Here is a 20,820-nt window from a genome sequence, read left to right on the forward strand (position 1 = left end):
ACACCAAGCTGACTAGGAGACAGCAGGGGACTTTCAACAGACGCATCTCCTCATCTTGCTCTAAATCTCCCGAGTCCCCCTAGCCCTTGTTCCCCCACCCCTCTCTCTGTGTCTCTCTCTCTCTTTCTCTGTCTCTCTCTCTCTTTCTCTGTCTGTCTCTCTCTCTCTCTCTCTCTCTCTCTCTCTCTCTCTCTCTCTCTCTCTCTCTCTCTCTCTCTCTCTCTCTGTGGGTCTCTCTCTCTCTGTGGGTCTCTCTCTCTCTCTCTCTCTCTCTCTCTCTCTCTCTCTGTGTCTCTCTGGGTCTCTCTCTCTGTGGGTCTCTGTCTCTCTCTCTCTCTGTTTCTCTGTCTCTCACTGACAGAACTCTGGAAGTGCTTGCAGACAGGGAGGCAGGCAAGGGGACACACCAAAGACGGCCCACAAATTGAGTCATCTGGAGGACCGGCTCAGGTGTAAGGAAACTGTGATGACAGATCAGATCCATCGTTACGACTAGCAACGTGTTGGAGGGCGTGTGTTTGTTGGAACCCTTCTGGACTGCTGTGATCTGCTGGGGGACTGGAAGTAGAGGGGAAGAAGGCACTTCCGGAGGAGATTTGGTTCGTGTGCGAGTGTGACCGTGCGTCTGAGGCAACAGTGACCGTGGAGGCAGGAGCCCTGGATTTTCCCGAGATGGAGGGTCATGGTTATGACCGCTTTGGGGACGGGGAGAGGGACACCTACCAGATTGACTATCGCAGGATTGTGGGAGAAATGGAGCCGGCCCGGCCCCGCCTCTCGCTCCGTGATGGAGAGCACCCCCACCCCCTGTATGGACCCTTCCCTCACTCCAACCCCCATGGGCATGGGCATGAGACGGCAGCACAGAGATACAACGCTACTCGCGTCCAGGCGGGATATGAACCTGAGAGGTCAGTTTTGAAGGAACAAACACACACACACACAGCAGAGAAACCCAGCAATCGACACTCACACAGACACACACACAGACACACACACACACAGACACTCACACAGACACACAGACAAACACACACGCAGACACTCACACAGACACACACACAGACAGACACACACGCAGACACTCACACAGAAAAAGTTCAACCCACACAAACGTGCAGTGTGTCGGTCAGAGCACTCTGGCACTAGAAACTGTTGAGCAAAATCCAGTCATCAAGCTAATCAAGTAGCCTTTGCTTGTGAGTTTGTGTTTATGTCGAATAAGCAGTCCCTTCCTTAGTAAGTCAACTGTTGGACGTCTTTCAGTTTGTTTTTCTTGTGTTTTCACTCTTCGCTGATGTTGGCTGGCATCTTATTATAAAGCCCCTGAGCTCCTACCTAGACACAGTGACGTAACCAAATCTGCTTACCTGGCCTATGGTTGTCACTTCTTCTTACAGAGAAGTTTCCATTCACCTGGCTACGTTTTTGCTGCTCATGTTACTCACAGGTGGTTATAGTGTCACAGACCAACAAGGAGTCTATTTACAAACACTTTCCTCAAGTGCATCTTTAGTGCCAGACTGAAAGTAATTTTGCGAAAGTAACCATAGTGTATTATATTTGCACCAAACATGAACAGTAAAAGAGTAATGTTGGCTGCAGGGTGGTACATGTTGGACTGGGTGTTGTAGTAATGGGGACATGACAATATCAGTTTCATAAGCAGGAGCTTATGTGAGGATACAGAGCGGGATTAACAATGCATCATAGCCATAATCTTTATATTTAAAATTACAAATCCTGGTTGAAAACGACAAGCCCTATGTGTGTGTGTGTGTGTGTGTGTGTGTGTGTATGTATTGACCGCACAGCATGGCAGACTACCTGATCAGTGGGGGGACAGGGTACGTACCGGAGGACGGACTGACAGCGCAACAACTTTTTGCCATCGGTGACGGACTCACATACAAGTAAGGTCCCTGTAAAACCTCATGTTCTGATGTGTTGAGCCATGTGGAGTTTTACAGTGAACATTCACCGTGAAAGCTGTGAGCCATCAGCTTGCTCTTACAGGGAGGATTATTGTGGGAAGGTCAACTTCGTTAGAGTGATGCCCATATGTAATGTGTACCCAGGACCATGTCACATGGTTGGTGTATCTTCTCTCCTGGAAAGGCTTTCAGGGTGGAAAATGTGAGCATGGGTGAATTGGTTTTGCAGACTAGGTTGAGTGGATGCAGGATAAACCGTTGGTTAATGGCAGAGGTCAGGTGTGAGTAGGCAGGGGATGTGAGAAGGAAACCATCCAATCTTTTCTCAGAAAATATTACCACTGCTGATGACTGCTTTGTCTGAAGCCGACCTGTTGACTCTTTCGTTGGGGCAGTTGTTGTTGTTGTTGTTGATTCGGAGTTGATTGTCTCTGTGGTTGTTGTTTTCTTGTTGTTTATTTTCCTGCTGCATCTCTGTCCTCTGCTCTTCCCTCACACAGTGACTTCCTGATCCTTCCTGGGTTCATAGACTTCACATCAGATGAAGTAGTGAGTATCCCTGGTTGTGTTTGAGACATAATAGTTTTTGGGCTGCATGTTATGGTCGCTCTGGACCCCATGCTCAGCCTCTCTGAAGACTATGTCCTTTTTCCCAGCTGACTCATGTGTAAAGAACTGTCCTCCTGGCCAATTTACACTGACAGGACCAGAACCATGACATTTGATTTGGTTCAAGGGGACCCAGGCGTGTGTGTGTGCGTGTGTGTATGCATGTGTGTGTGTGTGTGTGTGTATGCATGTGTGTGTGTGTGTGTGTGTATGCATGCGTGTGTGTATGCATGTGTGTGTGTGTGTGTAAGCATCAACCAGCTTTTTCTTTGAGCATGTTCATACTTGCATTCAGGATGAAATCTTGTCTTCTGAGACTTACATACATAACAGTGTCTGTGTGTGTGTGTGTGTGTGTGTGTGTGTGTGTGTGTCTGATTATCGCATTGTGACTCAGCCCTTTTAAGAAATTTACCATATTCTTGTATATTCCACAACAATTGATGCAATTTCCTAATTACTGGAGTAAGAACTTCTCAACCTACATTTCAATTTGCTCTCTTTTTTTGTTGTACTCTTGTGATCTCTACAGGGATAATTAATTTCCTGCTGAGGTTACAGGGTTCGTACTACCTGCTAAGCAACGCACACCTGGGTCGCCTAATAATTCTCAGAAACAAATGATGCTAAGCTAGCTCATTGCATAAGCAGACTGACTGGTGGCTTGTCACACTCACAACTGAGTGTGGCATAACTGATGACATCAGCAGAACAGGTCCCTTTTTACTAGTATCCACATGCTTTGGAATTACCACAGCAAATGCATGAAGAGGTGTTTGTCTGCTGTATGTTCATAGGCTACAGGATCAAAACAAATCATTTCCCACAGAGGCACTATGTGTTCAATTATGCAGATCAACAACACAGATCTGGGTGTGTTTGTGTATGTCCCAAACGTCATCACCAGGATCTGACCTCGGCCCTGACGAAGAAGATCACCCTGAAGACACCCCTGATCTCCTCCCCCATGGACACTGTCACAGAGTCTTCCATGGCCATTGCTATGGCAGTGAGTGCTGTTTTTCATCAATGTGTCTTTGTCGGTGCCTGTTGTTTAGATGACTGCCTTTTTTATTGTTTGTTGACCCGTTGGTTGTTTTTCAGCTCATGGGCGGGATTGGAATCATCCATCATAACTGTACCGCTGAGTTCCAGGCTAACGAGGTCCGCAGGGTCAAGGTGAGGGAGGTTTATTCAGCTTCTTTGTAGTCGAAATGAGCAGCTGTGTTTCTACACGGTTTGACCTGGGTTTTAATTTTGTCGTCAGAAATTCGAGCAGGGCTTCATCACAGATCCGGTGGTGATGAGTCCTCGTCACACGGTGGGGGACGTGTTCGAGGCCAAGGTACGGCACGGCTTTTCCGGTATCCCCGTTACTGAGACAGGGAAGATGGGCAGCAAGCTGGTGGGTATCATCACATCGAGAGACATCGACTTCTTGTCCGAGAAGGACCACGATAAACCTCTGGAGGAGGTGAGTTCAGGCCTGTGTGAGTACGTGAGTTTGGTCAAAATGTAGTCACTAAATATCCCTGATGATGTGAACCATGTTTGTGATTGAACTATTTTGTTCCAGGCAATGACCAAGAGGGAAGATTTAGTGGTTGCACCGGCTGGTGTTACATTGAAAGAGGCTAATGATATCCTGCAGCGCAGTAAGAAAGGTAGCTGGCACCCAGGTCACAACTCCACTGTCATATCCTCCAGGTCAGGTGATGAAGATTTGGTTCCTGAGCCTGCTGTGTGTGTGTGATTGACAGGTAAGCTGCCCATCGTAAACGACAGCGATGAGCTGGTGGCCATCATCGCCAGGACAGACCTGAAGAAGAACAGAGACTACCCCCTGGCCTCCAAAGACTCACGCAAACAGCTGCTGTGTGGTGCGGCCATCGGCACCAGAGAGGACGACAAATACCGCCTGGAACTGCTCATGCAAGCCGGGGTAGACGTGATTGTTCTGGTGGGTCTGGTTCTCATAAACCCGAGGTTAGGTTGTGGTTGACATGCAATTGATTGACATGCAGAAGAGCCCCTTACAGTAGATCCTCATGATGGTCTTCCAAGATGAAGGGGTCGGTGTTTAGCTTCAGCAGGATGACCAGCTGTGCACTGTGCTTCTCTCAGGACTCGTCACAAGGGAACTCGGTCTATCAGATCAACCTGATCAACTACATCAAACAGAAGTACCCTGAGCTGCAGGTGGTGGGAGGAAACGGTCAGTCTCCCCCCAAGCCCCGCCCCCTCCTCCCCCCTCGTCTCAACCCCCCAATCCCCTTCTCTTCTGCTTGTCCTGCGTGTTACTGTGGTTGCCCACCCTGTCTCTCCTCTGTCTGTCTGTTCTTTGTGCAGTGGTGACGGCCGCCCAGGCCAAGAACCTGATCGATGCTGGCGTAGACGCCCTAAGAGTGGGCATGGGCTGTGGCTCCATCTGCATCACCCAGGAAGGTATGACACGAGGAGGAGGGGTGAGGAAAGAGAGTCAAAGAGGTGAAGCGGGGTACGGAGACGTGGCATGTATGACGCCGAGCCGGGCCGGGGGGGACTGATGGTGTCGTGTTCCTTGTCGTCCCGACACAGTGATGGCCTGCGGGCGCCCCCAGGGCACGTCGGTGTACAAGGTGGCCGAGTACGCTCGCCGTTTTGGTGTGCCCGTCATCGCGGACGGAGGAATTCAGACTGTTGGGCACGTGGTGAAAGCTTTGGCCCTCGGAGCATCTACAGGTGTGTGTTTTTGCTTCCGCATGCATGTGTGTGTGAGAGATCGAGAGAGTGACGGAGTAAGCGGGAGTGTACGGATGAAAGAGGCGAAGCTGTGATCTGGCCTCCTTCCGCCTCGCACTTCCTTTTTCTACCCTCCTCCAGTGATGATGGGGTCATTGCTGGCGGCAACCACCGAGGCTCCTGGGGAATATTTCTTTTCGGACGGCGTGCGTCTGAAGAAGTACCGTGGCATGGGCTCCTTGGATGCCATGGAGAAGAACAGCAACAGCCAGAAGCGTTACTTCAGGTAGACATGGAGAGGGGTGTGGTGGGGTAGGGATAGGAGGTTGAGAGGTGGAGGAAGGGAGGGGTGGAGAGGAAGATTCTGTGTAGAAACACCTAGGCATGCAGTTGTACACCTAAAGTATGATATGCTTGGGTAGGGTGCGTGAGCAGTTTTTCTCTGCCTGTGTTGTGTGTGATTAGTGAGGGGGACAAGGTGAAGGTCGCGCAGGGTGTGTCGGGCTCGGTCCAGGACAAAGGCTCCATCCACAAGTTTGCCCCATACCTCATCGCTGGAATTCAACATGGCTGTCAGGACATAGGAGCCAAGAGCCTGTCCATACTGCGGTAAGACTGTGTGTGTGGGTGTTTATGTCTGGGTGTCAGTATGAGTGACAGAGTTGCACTGATGTGTGCGCTCCTCTCCCAGGTCTATGATGTACTCCGGGGAGCTGAAGTTCGAGAAGAGGACCATGTCTGCCCAGGTGGAGGGAGGAGTCCACGGGCTCCACTCGTAAGTCGGACTGATGCTCTGGCGTCCCTTCGCCGTCCTGTGCTCTGTGTGATCAGCGATCCACCCTGTGGCCTGTGTCTCTCCTTGTCTGTGTCCTGTCATCCGCTTGGCATGTCTGGTGCTTGTTGTTTCCATGAGGACGGGGTCTCTGTTGGTAGAAGCGGCACCTCAGACGGTTGCCTCTTTGTGTGACGTCAAGTAATCAAGTATAATGACTGTTGATGGTGTCTTCTATAATGCTATTGCAGTTTGTGCACTTTGAGTGCCCATGATCCCCCTGCGTGTTCTGTACAAGTCTTCATCTATAAATTAAACATCAACATGTGTTGTCTTCTCTCTTCTCCATATAATGCACACTTAGATATTCATTTTTGCCATGTAAGTACACCATGTACTCCTATCTGCTTCCTTCCGCTACAGCCCATTTGATATTTACAGTTGTCATAACCAGATACTATGATCTGATGTATACGTGTTGTCCCGCAGTTACGAGAAGCGACTATACTGAGGCAGGAAGTAAGGCCAGCGTGCGGGGGGGCCCTAATGTGCCGGCTCCCACAGCAATGAAGAATAATGGACACCTCTGACCAAACTACAACCACCTGATGGTTCAACCAACTGCTCTCTCTTCTATCTTTGGTGTTTTATAGTATTACACGTGCACACACACACACACACATATGCACACACACACATGCACACACACACAGTGCTCTATGAGAGATTGTTCCTGTGTGTGGCTGCCTGTACTGGCACATTGCAGAGAGCCGGTCATGTACAGCAAGAGGGACTGTCTGTGTAAATGGAGAAACTGTTCAGTCTGTACCATGAACGTGGGAGTTGTATGAGCCAGATGAACAGCTGTTCTTAAACAGCCTCTGCTCGTTTAGTTTTGGTCAACCCCCCCCCCCCCCCCCTCCTCCCCACCCCCCTTCTCCAAGCCCCAATCCCCAGAGTTCAATGAGAACCTCAGCCCTGTACACTTGTGGGACAGTGAAGCCGTGCTTTGTCGCTGTCCACTAGGACAGCTGTGCACAACTCTGGATAGCCTTGCACTGTGAGCTAGGTCTCCACTGTGCCTAGAGGTAGTCTTGTTTATGAAGGTATAGCAGAGATCTCTACAAGAGACAATAGAGCTTAGGAGATCAAAGATAGGCATTAGCCTTAAAATCAGGGATATGTTAAACCAGAGCGCCTTACAACAGAAAGGTAGTCTAAATACAATTAGTCAACGTCTGTTATTTTATTCTTCATTCTTATGGCAGTGTTGGGAATAAGTGGCAGAATGTGGTTAGTTGACCTATTAGTTTATCCTGAAATTGTATACTGTAACGTATCATTTGTGGATGTTAGGAACATGTTGTGTGCATTAAACTCACTAACGTTTAAGGAATAGGAAATGAAAAAATAAACATTTATGATATAATTATTTGTTTGTTCCTTTTTTCTTTGTTGGCTACATTGCATATCATTTAAAGCCAACTTTACTCTCAGGCTTTTAAATCTTAAATACAACATCCTTGTAAAGAGGATGAATAGGTCTGTTAAACTAGTACTTCCATGCTGTGTGTTTTGATAAAGCTTCCATGTTAGTGGGACCTTTATATTTTCAACAGAAAATCTCAAAAATAAATAAAAGTGATATGAAGCTAAAAACGGGATTATGATATTTCTATAATGATCAGGGAGTGACACCTTTAGCACCGTCAAAGAACATTAGAAAGCAGCCTAAACTAGATTCTAAGCGATTACAAAGCACTGCTGAACAGCAACAAACCACTCTCAAAGCATTACGTTACAAGAATAATTGAGTTTGTTGGAAATGTAGGCTTTTGAGTAAAAACATTCACAAAGCAGGCAAATTCACCTTTGACCTCTGAGTTTGTACTGTAAGTGCAGAGTTTTATTTATTTATTTGAGTTATGAATGTACAGAACTGTTAAATAAAAACAGTGGTTTTACACTTAAACATCCTATATTTATTCTTACCGAAATATCCATTATGTCCCCTTTTGTATAGCATTTATGAGACCATTTTAAATCTTAGTGTAGCATATTATTTACAGAGCATTTTGTATGGCATCTAACAGGCACAGCAGCAGTATGCATGTTTTACTAAAGCAATTAGAAAATAACCTGATTTGTTTTAGCAACAACACAAATGATCAAATCTGCACATCATAACAGCGGTATATATAGCACTGGATGCATCCCGTATTGTAAAGATAGGACTTGCAGAAATTTGGCAGTTCAATCCAGTACACTATTTCCATGGCATAATGCCTATGTTTCTCCAGTAGATGGCACTACAGCATCACTTGTATTACAGAAAGCAGTCTGTGCAGCTTTAACTGACTGCAGAGAGGGTGGGAACAGGCCCCCCACGCCTTGCTCCTCGGCTGTGTGTCATCTGGCTGCAGGCTTGAAGAAAAGGCCCCAAAGGATCTTGGGGGTATTGCATTTCTGTTTTGGCACCCAACTCGTACCGGTAATTTTATTCTATAAAATCTATTCAATAAAATTCTATATATTCAAGTCAAAATATCCCAAAACATCCACCAGATAAAACCCTGGCATTATTGCAAGTGTTTCATTTGTTGTAATTTTATGTTATTAGGTTGTAAGCTTTTGTTTGCTTCACTAATGTTACATTTACATTTAGTCATTTAGCAGACGCTCTTATCCAGAGCGACTTACAGTAAGTACAGGGACATTCCCCCGAGGCAAGTAGGGTGAAGTGCCTTGCCCAAGGACACAACGTCAGTTGGCATGACCGGGAATCGAACTGGCCACCTTCGGATTACTAGCCAGATTCCCTCACCGCTCAGCCACCTGACTCCCCCCTCTAATGTTGTTGTGTTGTGCACGGCAGGGCCACCTTGGTATTATCTCAAGTCCCCTCACTTGAATGTGCTTGCTGGGAACACAACTCAGTGGGAGTTTGAGTGTGTCAGTATAGAATCTATAGACATAAAATGGTGCTAATGGCTCTAATGTATAATTCTCTAAAAGGGTTTGTAACTGTTTCAGTTACAAACCCAGCATTTCATTTTGCAGACTCACAATCGATCTCGGTTGTTTTTGGAAATAGCTAGCACTACTATAACATGATTCGGCTTGTCTCAAGTTTCACTGAGGCATTCCATCTACCGCATTAATAAATATTTATGAGAAAATCCTCAACTTTTCACCAGAAAGATTTATATATATAAAGAGTGAAATTGGCTAATTTCGTTACCATTAAAATCTAACTTCCTATAGGTCAATAGTATCACTACACACGCTCAGAGAGTCTATCTGTCGACACACGTTGATGAACTCTGCCTGGACAGCCAGATCTTGCTCCAGCTGCCTGCTCTCGCTCAGGTGCTCGGTCCCCTCGAGTCTGCCCTCCCCCCGGCTGTACTGGGAGGCCGAGCTCAGGGTCCGGTAGCGTCTGTGGTGCGGCATGTGGGGGATGGCCCGTGGCAGGCTGCTCTGGGGGAGGTGCTGCCCCCTGGTGGCTCGGGGGCAGAAACGACTCTTCACTTTATCAATGGGACTAGAACACAGTCCCTGGGATGAACTGCTCAGAGAAGCCTGGCCCACAGAGCTGGCATTACTTCCCTTCCATCCACAGGGCTCAGGGGATCCTGGAGTTCTGTTGTGGTCTGGCTGAGGGAGCCGCGACTGGGACATGGAGTCATCCTGGTCCACGTCTCCACAGGAGGAGGTGCGGTAGAGGGGACTACTGGCCGAGTGGCTGCCTGGGTATGAGTCTCCCTGGCTGGGGGAGGTTAGGGAGAGGCTGGAGGAGGCATGGAACAGTCTAGGAGGGCTGAAAAGACTGTGGGGGAAGAGAGTTTCACTGAACAGGGCTTGGTCTATGCTGCGGGACAGGTTTATGGGAGAAGGGGGACGCAGGTCCACAGTAGAGTCACTGTAAAGAGTGACATTGTCCAGGGAGAAGTGCGAATCAACCCCATCTCTGGGTCTTCCTGGGGGGCTGGGAGGGTTGGGGAGGAGTGGGGGTATGGAGCTCCTGGTGTGGCTGGGATTGGAGGGCAAGCCTGGCCCATTCTGAGGGGGGTCCACCAGCGAGTAGAGAGGCAGGTCTTCTGACGGGCTCTTAGTGATGACTTCACAGACCACCAGCTTGGCCTGCTGGGACAGGGCCCAAGGGTAGTGTGGAGGGAGGTTGGGGGACTTGTTCTCCGCCTGAGGAGAGAGATTGGGCCCTGTGGAGGGGGAGACACAGGGCAGTCGAGACCAGGATCCCGGTCGAGGGTTCGATCTAGTCCTGGAGGAAGAGCTAGTGTGACATAAAAGAGGCTGTGCCCCAATGAGCGACAGGGACAGACACACCCCCACCTCGCAGAGTCTGCAGCCCATCTGGTATCCCCACCAGGGCCAGGGCTGGAACCCCGCCCCCGCACTGACCCCACCCAGTCCCAGGGCATGCAGTATCCCATACAGCTGCAGCCCTCCGCACCCCATCAAACAGAGGGCGGCCCCCACCCCCGCCCCCGCCGCCTTACCCCACTCCCCCACCTCCGCGAATGGACACCTGGCGGGTGGGCCAATGTCGGGAGACCCCCCTTCCTCGCCGGTGTCCCTCAGCTGGTAGATGTGCGTGTTGTCGGCCCGTACGTGGCAGTAGAAGAGGAGGTAGGAGCAGGAGAGGAGGAGGCACAGGGACACAAACAGGCCCTGGGGGAGCAGGAGCAGGACAGGGAGGCTGGGGAGGAGCTGCAGGAGGCCCACACAGCCCAGGGAGGCGCCGAAGTGAAGCAGGGAGAGGCCGAGCAACAGACAGGGCCGAGGCGGGGTCGACAGAGTGACAGACAGGGAGAAACGGAGGGAGAGGCGCATGCGCGAACGCTGAGAAAGGAGGATGAAGGAGAGAGAGAAGGCGGCGGTGAGGCAGGCTAGCGGGAGCTCAGACAGAAGAAGAGAGCCCAGGAGAGGAAGGCGGTCCTGGTGACTGTAGGCATCATAGAGGAGAGAAAAAGCTCGGACTCCCCCAGTGGCCAGGAGGAGCAGGTGCAAGACGGTGAAATAGGGGCTGCCGGCGGGGCAACGCAGGGGCAAGCCTAATAAGCAGAGGACAGAGATCAGACCAAACCCAGCGAACACAGAACCCAAGCCATAGACGTGAGCCTCCCAGGCCAGTCCCCATGTGGCCATGGCAGAGTTCCAATCAGAATACAGAGGCACAAAGAGAGGAGGGATCAAAACCAGAGAAGGACGTAGGGATTGCTTGGAGGTGATGTCGTCTGGGTCCACTGGGCTCAGGGGTTGGTCAGACGTGTTGCTGGGTAGGGTTAGGGAGCTCACGTTCCAGTCAGGCGAAACAGATGTCTCATTGGTTTCTGGGTCCCACCACTCCTCATTTGAAGACCTACCTGTGAAACCAAGACAAAGATGGTGGAAATGTGTGTGAGATCCTGACCTTAGCAGAGAACAGAAGACCCTTGTGAATGAGTGAGTGTTTCAGTGTGAATACTTCCAATAACAGCTCAGCCACTGAACATTCAGCCCTGGTAACATATCCTGATCTCTGAACGTGTGTTTATCTCCACAGGTCCATCCAACCAACTCTGCTTTCCGCCAGTGTTTATCTTAAGTATCTTACATTTTCATGAACTGGGCAATCAGCATGCTCTGATAGATTGTTGGATTGTTAGATACATGATCGGCATGGCAACTAATTGCCATCAGTAATGTGGTTGATTGATTCATGGTTCCTCCAGTTGGCTCTGATTGGATGGCCCTTAGCCCACTATCCGTCTGGAAAATAAAGCTTTCACACACTTACACAAGGTACAGAGGATGGATTGGTGGAGTGTCCTAAAACTATTACCATGTATGCATGCCATTGAATATGAAGGCAAGAGAGAGGAAGAAAGAGACACTGAAGTGTATGACATGAGTTTATCCATTATAGAATAACTGGCTTGGAACTGGGAATCTCTAACTGGGTCAAACAGAGAGAGAGAGAGAGAGAGAGAGAGAGAGAGAGAGAGAGAGAGAGAGAGAGAGAGAGAGAGAGAGAGAGAGAGTGGGTCAAACAGAGAGAGAGAGAGAGAGAGAGAGAGAGAGAGTGTAGAGGGACAGAGAGAGAGGGGGGGAGGGGGAGTGTATGGATAGATTAGGTTGTATTGACCTTTTTGCTGCACTGAACTATTTTTCATTCTACATTATTTCTAACATGACATGATGTTTTGCATGTGTGCTAACGTATTTCATTGTAGCACATCATCCTTGCGTAACAGATGTATACAAATACCCATAGCAGACCCCATACCTAAGTCTCGTGTGACACTATTGAGTCTGTGTGTGTATAAGCATTTGTGTGCCTGTCTATCTGGTTGGTGAAGTGGGGGAAGGGGGGTATGACAGACAGACAGACAGACTGTCTGACTGTCAGAGGTGGGAGATCGTCTAACCTAGTTCTGTCATGTAGTCCACCCCCTCAGACCTCTTCAACTCTGCGTGACTCTGAACGTACCTCTCATCCTGCTTCCAGAATCACTGGCCTCCTGTCTGTCATGTCAGGCCTTCATATTGTGCAAGATTGTGGCAGACCCCTCCCACCCTGGCCACTCCCTGTTCCAGCTACTCCCCTCCGGCAGAAGGCTGCGGTCCGTCAGGACCAAAACCTCACGCCATAAGAACAGTTTCTTTCCATCTGCTACTGGCCTCTTCAACAAGGCCAAGGACTCCCATTGACATTCATTCATTATTTAACCCAGTATCTGATTGCACTATTGTACTATGTTGACCACTCATGCTGCTCATTCCTATTCTTATTTTTATATATATTTTATTTTATATTTAAATTGTTTTATTCTTAGATTGTATAGTTCTTAGGAATAGTTAAACTTCTGTACCTTTACTTAATTTAAGATTCGTATATGTTTAGTGTTTGAACCTCCCTGCCACAGTAAATTCCGTGTTTGTATAACATACATGGCGAATAAACCGAATTCTGATTCTGATATGTGTGTTTTTATGCACGGTCTGACAGGACATCTGAGAGGACCGCAGTATACTACATGGTACAAGAACTGTAACTGCTTCCTGTTATGTAGGGCACAGGAGGAGCTGTGAGGAAGAGATGGGGAGATCGAAAAAAGAGATGAAGAGAAAAGGGAAAGGGAAAGTGAAAAAGGGGATAGAGAGAGGAGATCCTGGTAACTGTATTGCAAACTGCTCTATGAATGTAAAACAGTTGTACTTGCCAGCAAAATACATATCACACACACTGCAGTACAAAACAGCACAATAGCTCTGTGTTGTTTACTGCTATTTTCCAGAAACCAACTTCAAACAGAAACCAGACAAGCTCTGCAGTTTCCATAAAAAGCCTCATAGAATCATCGTCCATCATTTAAAGATATGGAGGCGGGGGAAAAGAGGTTGTTAAACTGGGCCAGTGCTTCCACAGATGGGGGAGGGGGGTGGTGGTGGAGAGTACCATACCTTTTTCTTTCCCTGTGCTGATACTGCCCGTGTTTGAAAAGTCCTTCGTAAAGTTCATGAATCCCTTTCCAGTGTCCTCTACCGTGGGTGCTGCGGCCCACGGCTCCTCTGTTAGGCTGTCTGGTTGGTCAACAGGTGGTTTAGCCCTGTCTGTCGTTGGAGGGGTAAGGATGAGGGGCTTGGAGGGAGCAGGGGTGGGCGGGCCTTCCCTTGACTCTCCAGTTGATGGTAAAAGGGAGGAGTTTGGGTTTGGGGTCCTCCCTGTCTGGACCAGGCTGGAAGGAAGGAGTGATGAAGAACTACCGGTGACCTCTCTCTGCATGACTGGGAGAGTCCAAGAGTTTTGTCCTAATATGCCCGTGGTATTGCTCTTAGTTGTCCCATGTCTGGGTGCTTGAGTAAAGTGGGGTTCCCTGTCCCTGGATAAAGTCCCTGGTGGAGGATGGGAATCTGTCTGTGAGGTCATACCTTCGTCTGTGGAACCGGAAACTTGTGGTGGTCTTCCACCAGGAAAGGAGCTAGTTGGCCACTCTGAGATATCTGCCATATCAGCATATTCACCAATAATTCCTCTGAACTCATCTGTGGCATCCTTCCAGATAAAATCCTCTGAGGTTGGTGTCAACCAACCCATAGGCACTGGCAGAGAGTCCACCATTTTGGTTCTCACTGGGAGAACTACAGAAGCCTGCGTGGTCCACACTGGGGGGTTTAACATTCCGGCAAGATTGTCTTCCTCTGCATCAGTGATTTGCAGTGGTGTGTCTGTGGCACCCTCTCTAGTGAGGGCCAGAGCAGGGTGGGCGAGGGAGAGCAGAAGAGACCATATCCACAGGGCAGTCATGGTGGAGGAGCTGGACACAACACTGAACAGTTACATGTTGTGTGTGGATGTCATTTTCCTATTACATGGTGGCCTCAGGTCCTGAACATGTCTGGTTCAGCTCATCTGGGAGGGGGGAGGGGGGGGGGGGAAACTGAGATCAGGAATTTGTCCACTTTATCCCCAGCCATGCTACAATGTTCCAATACTTCTCAAATATACAACTACATACATGTTTTGGCTTGCAAAACACACACACAGCAGGCTAGAATTCAGCAATGCATGGTAAATAATTCATTTCTACCATCTTCTGTCCTCTCTCTTACTTCTCTCTTACACTCTTTTTTTCTGGTCTGTTTGATAGTTCCTCCTGTCTCATAAATCCCCCCACATTGCCGCAGTCTGCTGTCTCTCTCTCACATGCCGCTGTGCACATTGCTGCTGTTATTCTCGGTCGTGCTGCGTTCTCTTGTACTCACTGTGGAAAGCGTTGCTCCCTCTCCATCGTCCGACGTCAGGCACATGGGACAAACTCCCACCAGTCACCAAGTCCAGCACTGCCGCTGCAAAGACCCAGCCGCCCCTTTGAGCCTCGATCCAACCTCCTCCTCTTTTCAACAGCAGAGTAACAGTCCTACTGAGTATCTCCCACCTCTCTGTCTCTCTCTCTCTCTCTCTCTCTCTCTCTCTCTCTCTCTCTCTCTCTCTCCTGCTCCGTCTCTCTTTCTCCTTACACCTCACTGAGCAAATTATTCATCAGAAAGGGGAGAGGGCTGGTGTTATGGGATGGTTCAAAAAAATGGATTGTGCACGCACGCACGCAGCCATCCACACACAAACGGACACAGTGGAGAACACTAGCCGATGTCACCGAGAACAAATGAGCCTCATTGGCTAGTGGGTGGTACACAACGCTGAGCTAAGATCAGATCAATAAATAGTATTTGAAGGGGGAGGGGGGGGGGGTCCTTTAAAGGTTGTACAAACCAAGACACAGTGCTAGAAGCACTATACTGTAATAATATACATTATGAAATAGTATAGAGAGGAATTGCCTAAATCTCAGCATGTAACATACAGAAACATAGCAATATAGTACTTTTAGGCTATAGAGCTTTATATTTCTGTGCTTCAGTTTATTTTGGAGCTTATTTGGTATAAACCTTTGCCACACTGGACAGTGTGTAGTTAGTGTGTATTAAAAGACAGAGTGTGTGTTTCAGCTCTTGTTAACATGATATTCTAATGAGTGAGGCAATGTCGCCGATTGCCATTCACATGACTCTCTATCCCTTTCGGTGATGGGTCATCACTGATGGCCTGCTACAGCAACATCTTCAGAAATCTGTCCTCTTTCATAGTGTTCTGTGCTATCACCCCCCCCCCCCCCCCCCCCCACACACACACACACACACACACACACTCCTCCTCAGTCCTAATCTTCTCCACATCTCCTCACATCTATGCTCAACCTGCTGTCACCACTACCACCACCACTCTGCCCCCTCCCATGTTGTCAAGACTGATGGCTGTTCATTTCCCAGTGGGGGAAGTCCAGACCCATGTCCTAATTCAATTCCTTATTGGCTGCCTCTAAAATAGATGCTGTTCCACATTTCGTTTAAAGGCTGCGCAGAGTAAAGTATGAGGCATTAAAACTGATTGGTTACATATTTTCCATTCAAATGTGCCTGTGCATTATCAATGAAAAGGATGAGGAACCAATCATTATACTTGACTTCAATAAAGTGCAGTGTGAACTCGGCGGCAACGAAAAGATTGGTTTATTGTTTAAACTTAAATTTCTCCATAATTTCTGAGAGAAGAGAACTCCAGTCTGGCTCTGGTTGAACCCTGGCTGTCTGATGACAGCACAGGAAGGCATCAACCCAGCGGAACTGAAGAGTCCAGAGAGGAACAATACCTGGTCAAACAAATGAGCTCAGCTCTGTGCATGGCCAACCACCCCCACATCTCACTGGCTACCCACACACACACACACACACACACACACACACACACACACACACACACACACACACACACACACACACACACACACACACACACACACACACACACACACACACACACACACACACACACACACACACACACACACACACACACACACACACACACACACACACACACACACACACACACACACACGGTAGCCTAGCTGGCCTCTGTTTTTACAAGTCACCCCCATGCCCATAACATAAAGTACATGTTACGAAATGTGTTTGTGCTCGTTTCCAGTGCTCGTTTCCAGGCTATTCATAGTTGCATGACGAACAACCAACAGAGAAGAGCACATAGTCTTTCCCTGTTCTAGGGAAAGACTGATAAATTATACGACCACATGCTCGTATAATTTATTTTGCGTCGTAAAATCGAAAAGCGCAACATTAGAATGTGAAAAGGGCCAAGCTCAACTCAGTGATCAGTTATTAACAAGATAGTTAAAGGTAGGTAGCCATTATATTATTGATAATAATATAATTCTCTAGCTCTATATGTATAGAGAGCAGCACGTCGCTTATTTTGAGTGATAAAGCATTGTAGGCTACATTGCATAACGCAAGGGCGGGCCAAAGTTGTTTGATGCCTGGTGTTCATGGGGGAAGTTCGACCTAACTAAGTAACTATAACCAATAGTGTAACTCGCTTTCCATGTCAATATGCACGTAGATTTTAGCATACCGATTACATTCGTACTTAATTGTCACTTTTAATCGTGATTGATTTCAGAATAGTAAGTCTTAACTCGAACATTGTGACTAGTAGCCTACTACTATCAGCGTTGTGGCAAGTACATTTACATTTTACATTTATTCATTTAGCAGACGCTTTTTATCCAAAGCGACTTCCAAGAGAGAGCTTTACAAAGTGCATAGGTCACTGATCATAACAACAAGATAGCCAAAAAACATGGCGAGTAGCCAAAACACGAAGCACACATTGTGAACAACCAAAGTAAGTGCCAAAGGGAAGAACCATAAGAGCATGTAGTTAAACAAGTTACAATTAAACAACATGAACCGCTATAAGTGCAAGTGTACCTGTGGAAAAAAGCAAGCAACAGTAATAAAAACAATATATCACAGCGAGAACAAAAATGTAAATCAGTTACCACTAACCACAAGAGCAACAAGTCTCTAAGCAAGAGTCATTGTGATCCTTGAGGAAACTAACATCGGGTCAAGCGAACCATTCCTAAGTACCGTTGTACTCCCGGAACAAGTGCGTCTTGAGCCTTTTCTTAGTAGTGATCTGGAATAGTTAGGTTTATTTAGGTTTAGGATCAATTGTGGTTGTTGCTGTAGTTTTCCCTTGCATTTTTTATTTTCGACAAAATCAAGAGTAGGCTGCTTGACAAGTTGATTTGTTTTGATATACCTACTGTAACCTCATCAAACATTTCAATGGCGTTTAGCCTACTAATTATGGCGCGGGTAATTGAGCTACCATGCAATTAAATCTTTCAAAGTTCCATGCTTAGATTTAAACGTAGATAAGAGCGTCTGCTAAATGACTGAATGTTAAACATTTTCTGCTTTCTTCCATTTTATTCATGAGAGCATAGTTTTCCCAGCGTCTTTGAACCCACCCTTTCCAACTGGCTCCCTGACCTCCGGTGAAGGACGTCTAGCTGTCACCATGCTACCCCGGGTCATCAGTAGTGGGGTCACAGTTCACCGCATCAGCAAGAACATCACCTTCTACCTAAACGAGACGGCTGCCCTTGAACCTACCGGAATTCCAGCCCCTGTCAAAGCTAAACCTCTCCTTCTGATGCTGCCGTGGTTGGGGTCTCAACCCCATGCTGTGGCCAAGTACTGTGACATCTACTTCCGCACTGGCTTTGATGTGCTGGTTGTGGAGAGTGAGGTGAGCAGGCATTGTGACTCATTTTGGGCAAGTTACTCAGGAAGGATAATAATTTACTTTTTACTCACTACTTAAAAGTATTACAATTGCTGTACATATTAATTGGTATCAAAAGCACTCAGTCGCAATATTATGTTACTTTAGCAACTTGCTTTCAAAAAGCAAGTTGAAAAAAAAAAAAAAAAGTGACGCAACCTGTTTAGACAGCTCATTTTAGAACTTAATCCACTTCACTAGAACAATAATTTACTTTATATGAGGTCAACAATCACCTTAACTGCAAACACTGCAGCCTCTCAACTCTTGCAAAACACCACATTTAGGCTTGAATTGTTGTGTCAAGATTCTTGTTTGGTTATTTCTGATCGGACATATCAAGCAAAGTCCTAATCTTCAGAAGGGAAACAATGATTGTATCTCATTAGCAGAAACTTCACAAACCTTTAGACAGTTTGTTCCTTCTAGTGAGCACCAATCTCCTAAGATTCTCCACAGGTGCGCTAAATGGGGTCAGTGATGTACTTCATGTAAAGAAGTTATAGATCTGGTTCAGTGTCTCAACCTCGTACACCCCCACAGTGGCTACCAATCTGCCATGCATTCCATCTTAATCTGAATTTCAATCTGAAATGTGCCTGCCTCTGATTCTTATATTTGGCTTTGTTGCGCTCCAAAGTTAAACTTCTGATCCAGTGAACCATTACACCCAGAAAACATGTATTAGCTGTCCAGATGAGCCGAGGTGAAAGTTTACCTCTCCGAGTGTACTTCCAATTAGATCCCATCACCGCATATTCTCTCGTGGTAGCAAGCAAACGTCTTTCTTTGAGGCAGCTTGACATAGCTCTTTGTCAGTTTTTCTTCTCCTCGACAACACCCCAATGACAAGCTTCTTCAGACCTTGTCCACTTATCGTCTCTCTCCACCGCTGTGTACTGCTCTGAAATCCAGTCTGTTGTTTTTCTGATCTCTTCATCCAAACAAGTTCATCCATGCCATCACTGAGTTTCCCAATATCTCTCTGTACCTTAACTCCTTGCCTTCAGGTGAGTCTGTTCCTGTGGCCTCGATGGGGGCTGGACTATGGAGCACGGGTGCTAGACGTGCTTCAAAGTGAGCAGTTTGTTTCACGCCCCCTGCTCGTGCATGCCTTTTCCATAGGCGCTTACACATTTACCCAGCTGCTGGTGCACGTGTCCCAGGACACGCTAAAGTATCAGGAACTCACCCAGAGGATTAGGGGCCACATCTACGACAGCCTGGTGATGGGCTCTCTGGAGAGGATGGCGATTGGTGAGTTTGTCTGGACAGCAGGCCTTAATGTGTAGACATTCAAGGCGAAGGTGGTTTAGAGTTATGTCTATAACTGTAGTGCTTTGGTTTCAACTAATTACTGAATTTCAAACCTCTGAAGTGTTTGTTCCAACATTTGTACTCCTTATCTCAGGCCTAGGTAAGAACATATTCCCTCGCTTCGAGTACCTAGTGAAACACGGCAGTATGCTTTACTTTTGGGCCTTCAAACAGCACACGGTAGCATACTTCAACAAAAGCATTGACGTATTCTGGAACAATCCGGTCACCGCGCCAGCCCTGTTCTACTTCTGTGAGAACGATGTGCTGTGCGACCCGCGGGGAATGGAAGAGATCAGTGCCTTCTGGAGGAAACGAGGAATGAGTGTCACAGAGAAGAAATGGGAGGATTCGACACATGCAGGCCACCTTCGGCGACACCCCGAGGAGTACTTGTCCACCCTGGAGAAATTCCTCCAGTTTCTTAGTTTGGCTCCACTGAGGGCCAAGATGTAACAGAAGGGCACAGGACTCCTAAGGAACCTCTTTTGAGCGACAAAGTGTTACAGTGGACCTCCAAATATAAACCTAAAGTTTGACCTGGAAAACATCTGCAATACTGACTGTTTTGTAAATGACGTCACGTTTGCCTTACATGTTTCATACATAATTAAAATGTAACGTAATTAAAAAGAACCTATGCTAGAGCATGAATGTACAAAAGCAATGGCAATTTGTTCATAAGAATAAGTAATTGCTTTTATGATATGCATAAATGAACGTATTAAGAGTTTAACAAGTATTTTTGACAGTTTCAATTGTGATATGACAAATGAAGGTAAAAAAGCAACTGAGAATTTTCAAGTCTATCACAGGCACAAACATGAACATTGCACTATAATTACAGGAATGTGTGTTTGTGAGTCACCGATATCATTGACTGCATTACAGGCACTGTGCACTAATATGTGCACAGTGCCTATAATTGCATATGTTTACACTTTATTACAGAGTTCAGTCTTCTATTTACAAGTATTAAAAACCGTAAAGTATAAAATCTTATAGTATTTCAATGACAAGACAGAAGTAGACCATAATGGTGCACAGTTTGCAACCATGTTTCAAGTGAGGCTATATGGAAGCAAATCAGTGAAATAACTTCATATTTCAAATTTAAAGACATTAATTCAAAACCATCAAATTCGGTGGTGTTTAAATTTCAATATTAAGTACTCAATGCCTTTTAAAATTCAAAACATGTCACTGATTTGCTTCCAGAAAACTGACTTCAAATTACTTTTGTTTGT

General features: G+C 47.0%; 3 protein-coding genes across 8 annotated transcripts; 2 read left to right on the top strand and 1 right to left on the bottom strand.

Annotated features, from left to right (window-relative positions):
* The first annotated feature begins 660 nt into the window (after window positions 1–660).
* Window positions 661–6,626, top strand: LOC136941930 (inosine-5'-monophosphate dehydrogenase 1a). Of its 4 annotated transcripts, XM_067234595.1 has the most exons (16): window positions 661–911; window positions 1,815–1,913; window positions 2,435–2,483; window positions 3,451–3,552; window positions 3,648–3,722; window positions 3,811–4,017; window positions 4,120–4,207; window positions 4,304–4,503; window positions 4,668–4,758; window positions 4,893–4,988; window positions 5,121–5,264; window positions 5,406–5,550; window positions 5,730–5,873; window positions 5,956–6,039; window positions 6,401–6,417; window positions 6,526–6,626. In XM_067234595.1, the coding sequence occupies exons 1-16, from the start codon at window positions 673–675 to the stop codon at window positions 6,624–6,626; spliced, it is 1,881 nt and encodes a 626-aa protein (XP_067090696.1). In that variant the 5' UTR covers window positions 661–672. The 4 variants fall into 4 exon arrangements, with proteins under 4 accessions (XP_067090696.1, XP_067090697.1, XP_067090694.1 ...); XM_067234596.1 differs by lacking the exon at window positions 6,401–6,417 and having other exon boundaries at window positions 853–911; window positions 6,526–6,547; XM_067234593.1 differs by lacking the exons at window positions 661–911; window positions 6,401–6,417 and having other exon boundaries at window positions 1,816–1,913; window positions 3,648–3,707; window positions 6,526–6,547.
* Window positions 6,627–8,834: 2,208 nt separating this feature from the next.
* prrt4a (proline rich transmembrane protein 4a) lies at window positions 8,835–12,536 on the bottom strand. The gene is made up of 2 exons (XM_067234172.1): window positions 12,530–12,536; window positions 8,835–11,423 (listed from the first exon to the last, which is right to left on the bottom strand). Exons 1-2 carry the CDS (start codon window positions 12,534–12,536, stop codon window positions 9,295–9,297), a joined length of 2,136 nt encoding a protein of 711 aa, XP_067090273.1. The 3' UTR covers window positions 8,835–9,294.
* A 4,082-nt stretch (window positions 12,537–16,618) lies between these two features.
* si:dkey-5i3.5 (uncharacterized protein LOC565091 homolog) lies at window positions 16,619–20,323 on the top strand. Of its 3 annotated transcripts, XM_067234511.1 has the most exons (5): window positions 16,619–16,797; window positions 17,173–17,305; window positions 17,909–18,220; window positions 19,267–19,513; window positions 19,668–20,323. In XM_067234511.1, exons 3-5 carry the CDS (start codon window positions 17,990–17,992, stop codon window positions 20,027–20,029), a joined length of 840 nt encoding a protein of 279 aa, XP_067090612.1. In that variant the 5' UTR covers window positions 16,619–16,797; window positions 17,173–17,305; window positions 17,909–17,989; the 3' UTR covers window positions 20,030–20,323. The 3 variants fall into 3 exon arrangements, with proteins under 3 accessions (XP_067090612.1, XP_067090609.1, XP_067090610.1); XM_067234508.1 differs by lacking the exon at window positions 17,173–17,305; XM_067234509.1 differs by lacking the exon at window positions 17,173–17,305 and having other exon boundaries at window positions 17,916–18,220.
* The last annotated feature ends 497 nt before the right edge of the window (window positions 20,324–20,820 follow it).

The sequence above is a fragment of the Osmerus mordax genome, chromosome 4 (assembly GCF_038355195.1).
Source record: "Osmerus mordax isolate fOsmMor3 chromosome 4, fOsmMor3.pri, whole genome shotgun sequence".
Taxonomy (NCBI): Eukaryota; Metazoa; Chordata; class Actinopteri; order Osmeriformes; family Osmeridae; genus Osmerus; species Osmerus mordax.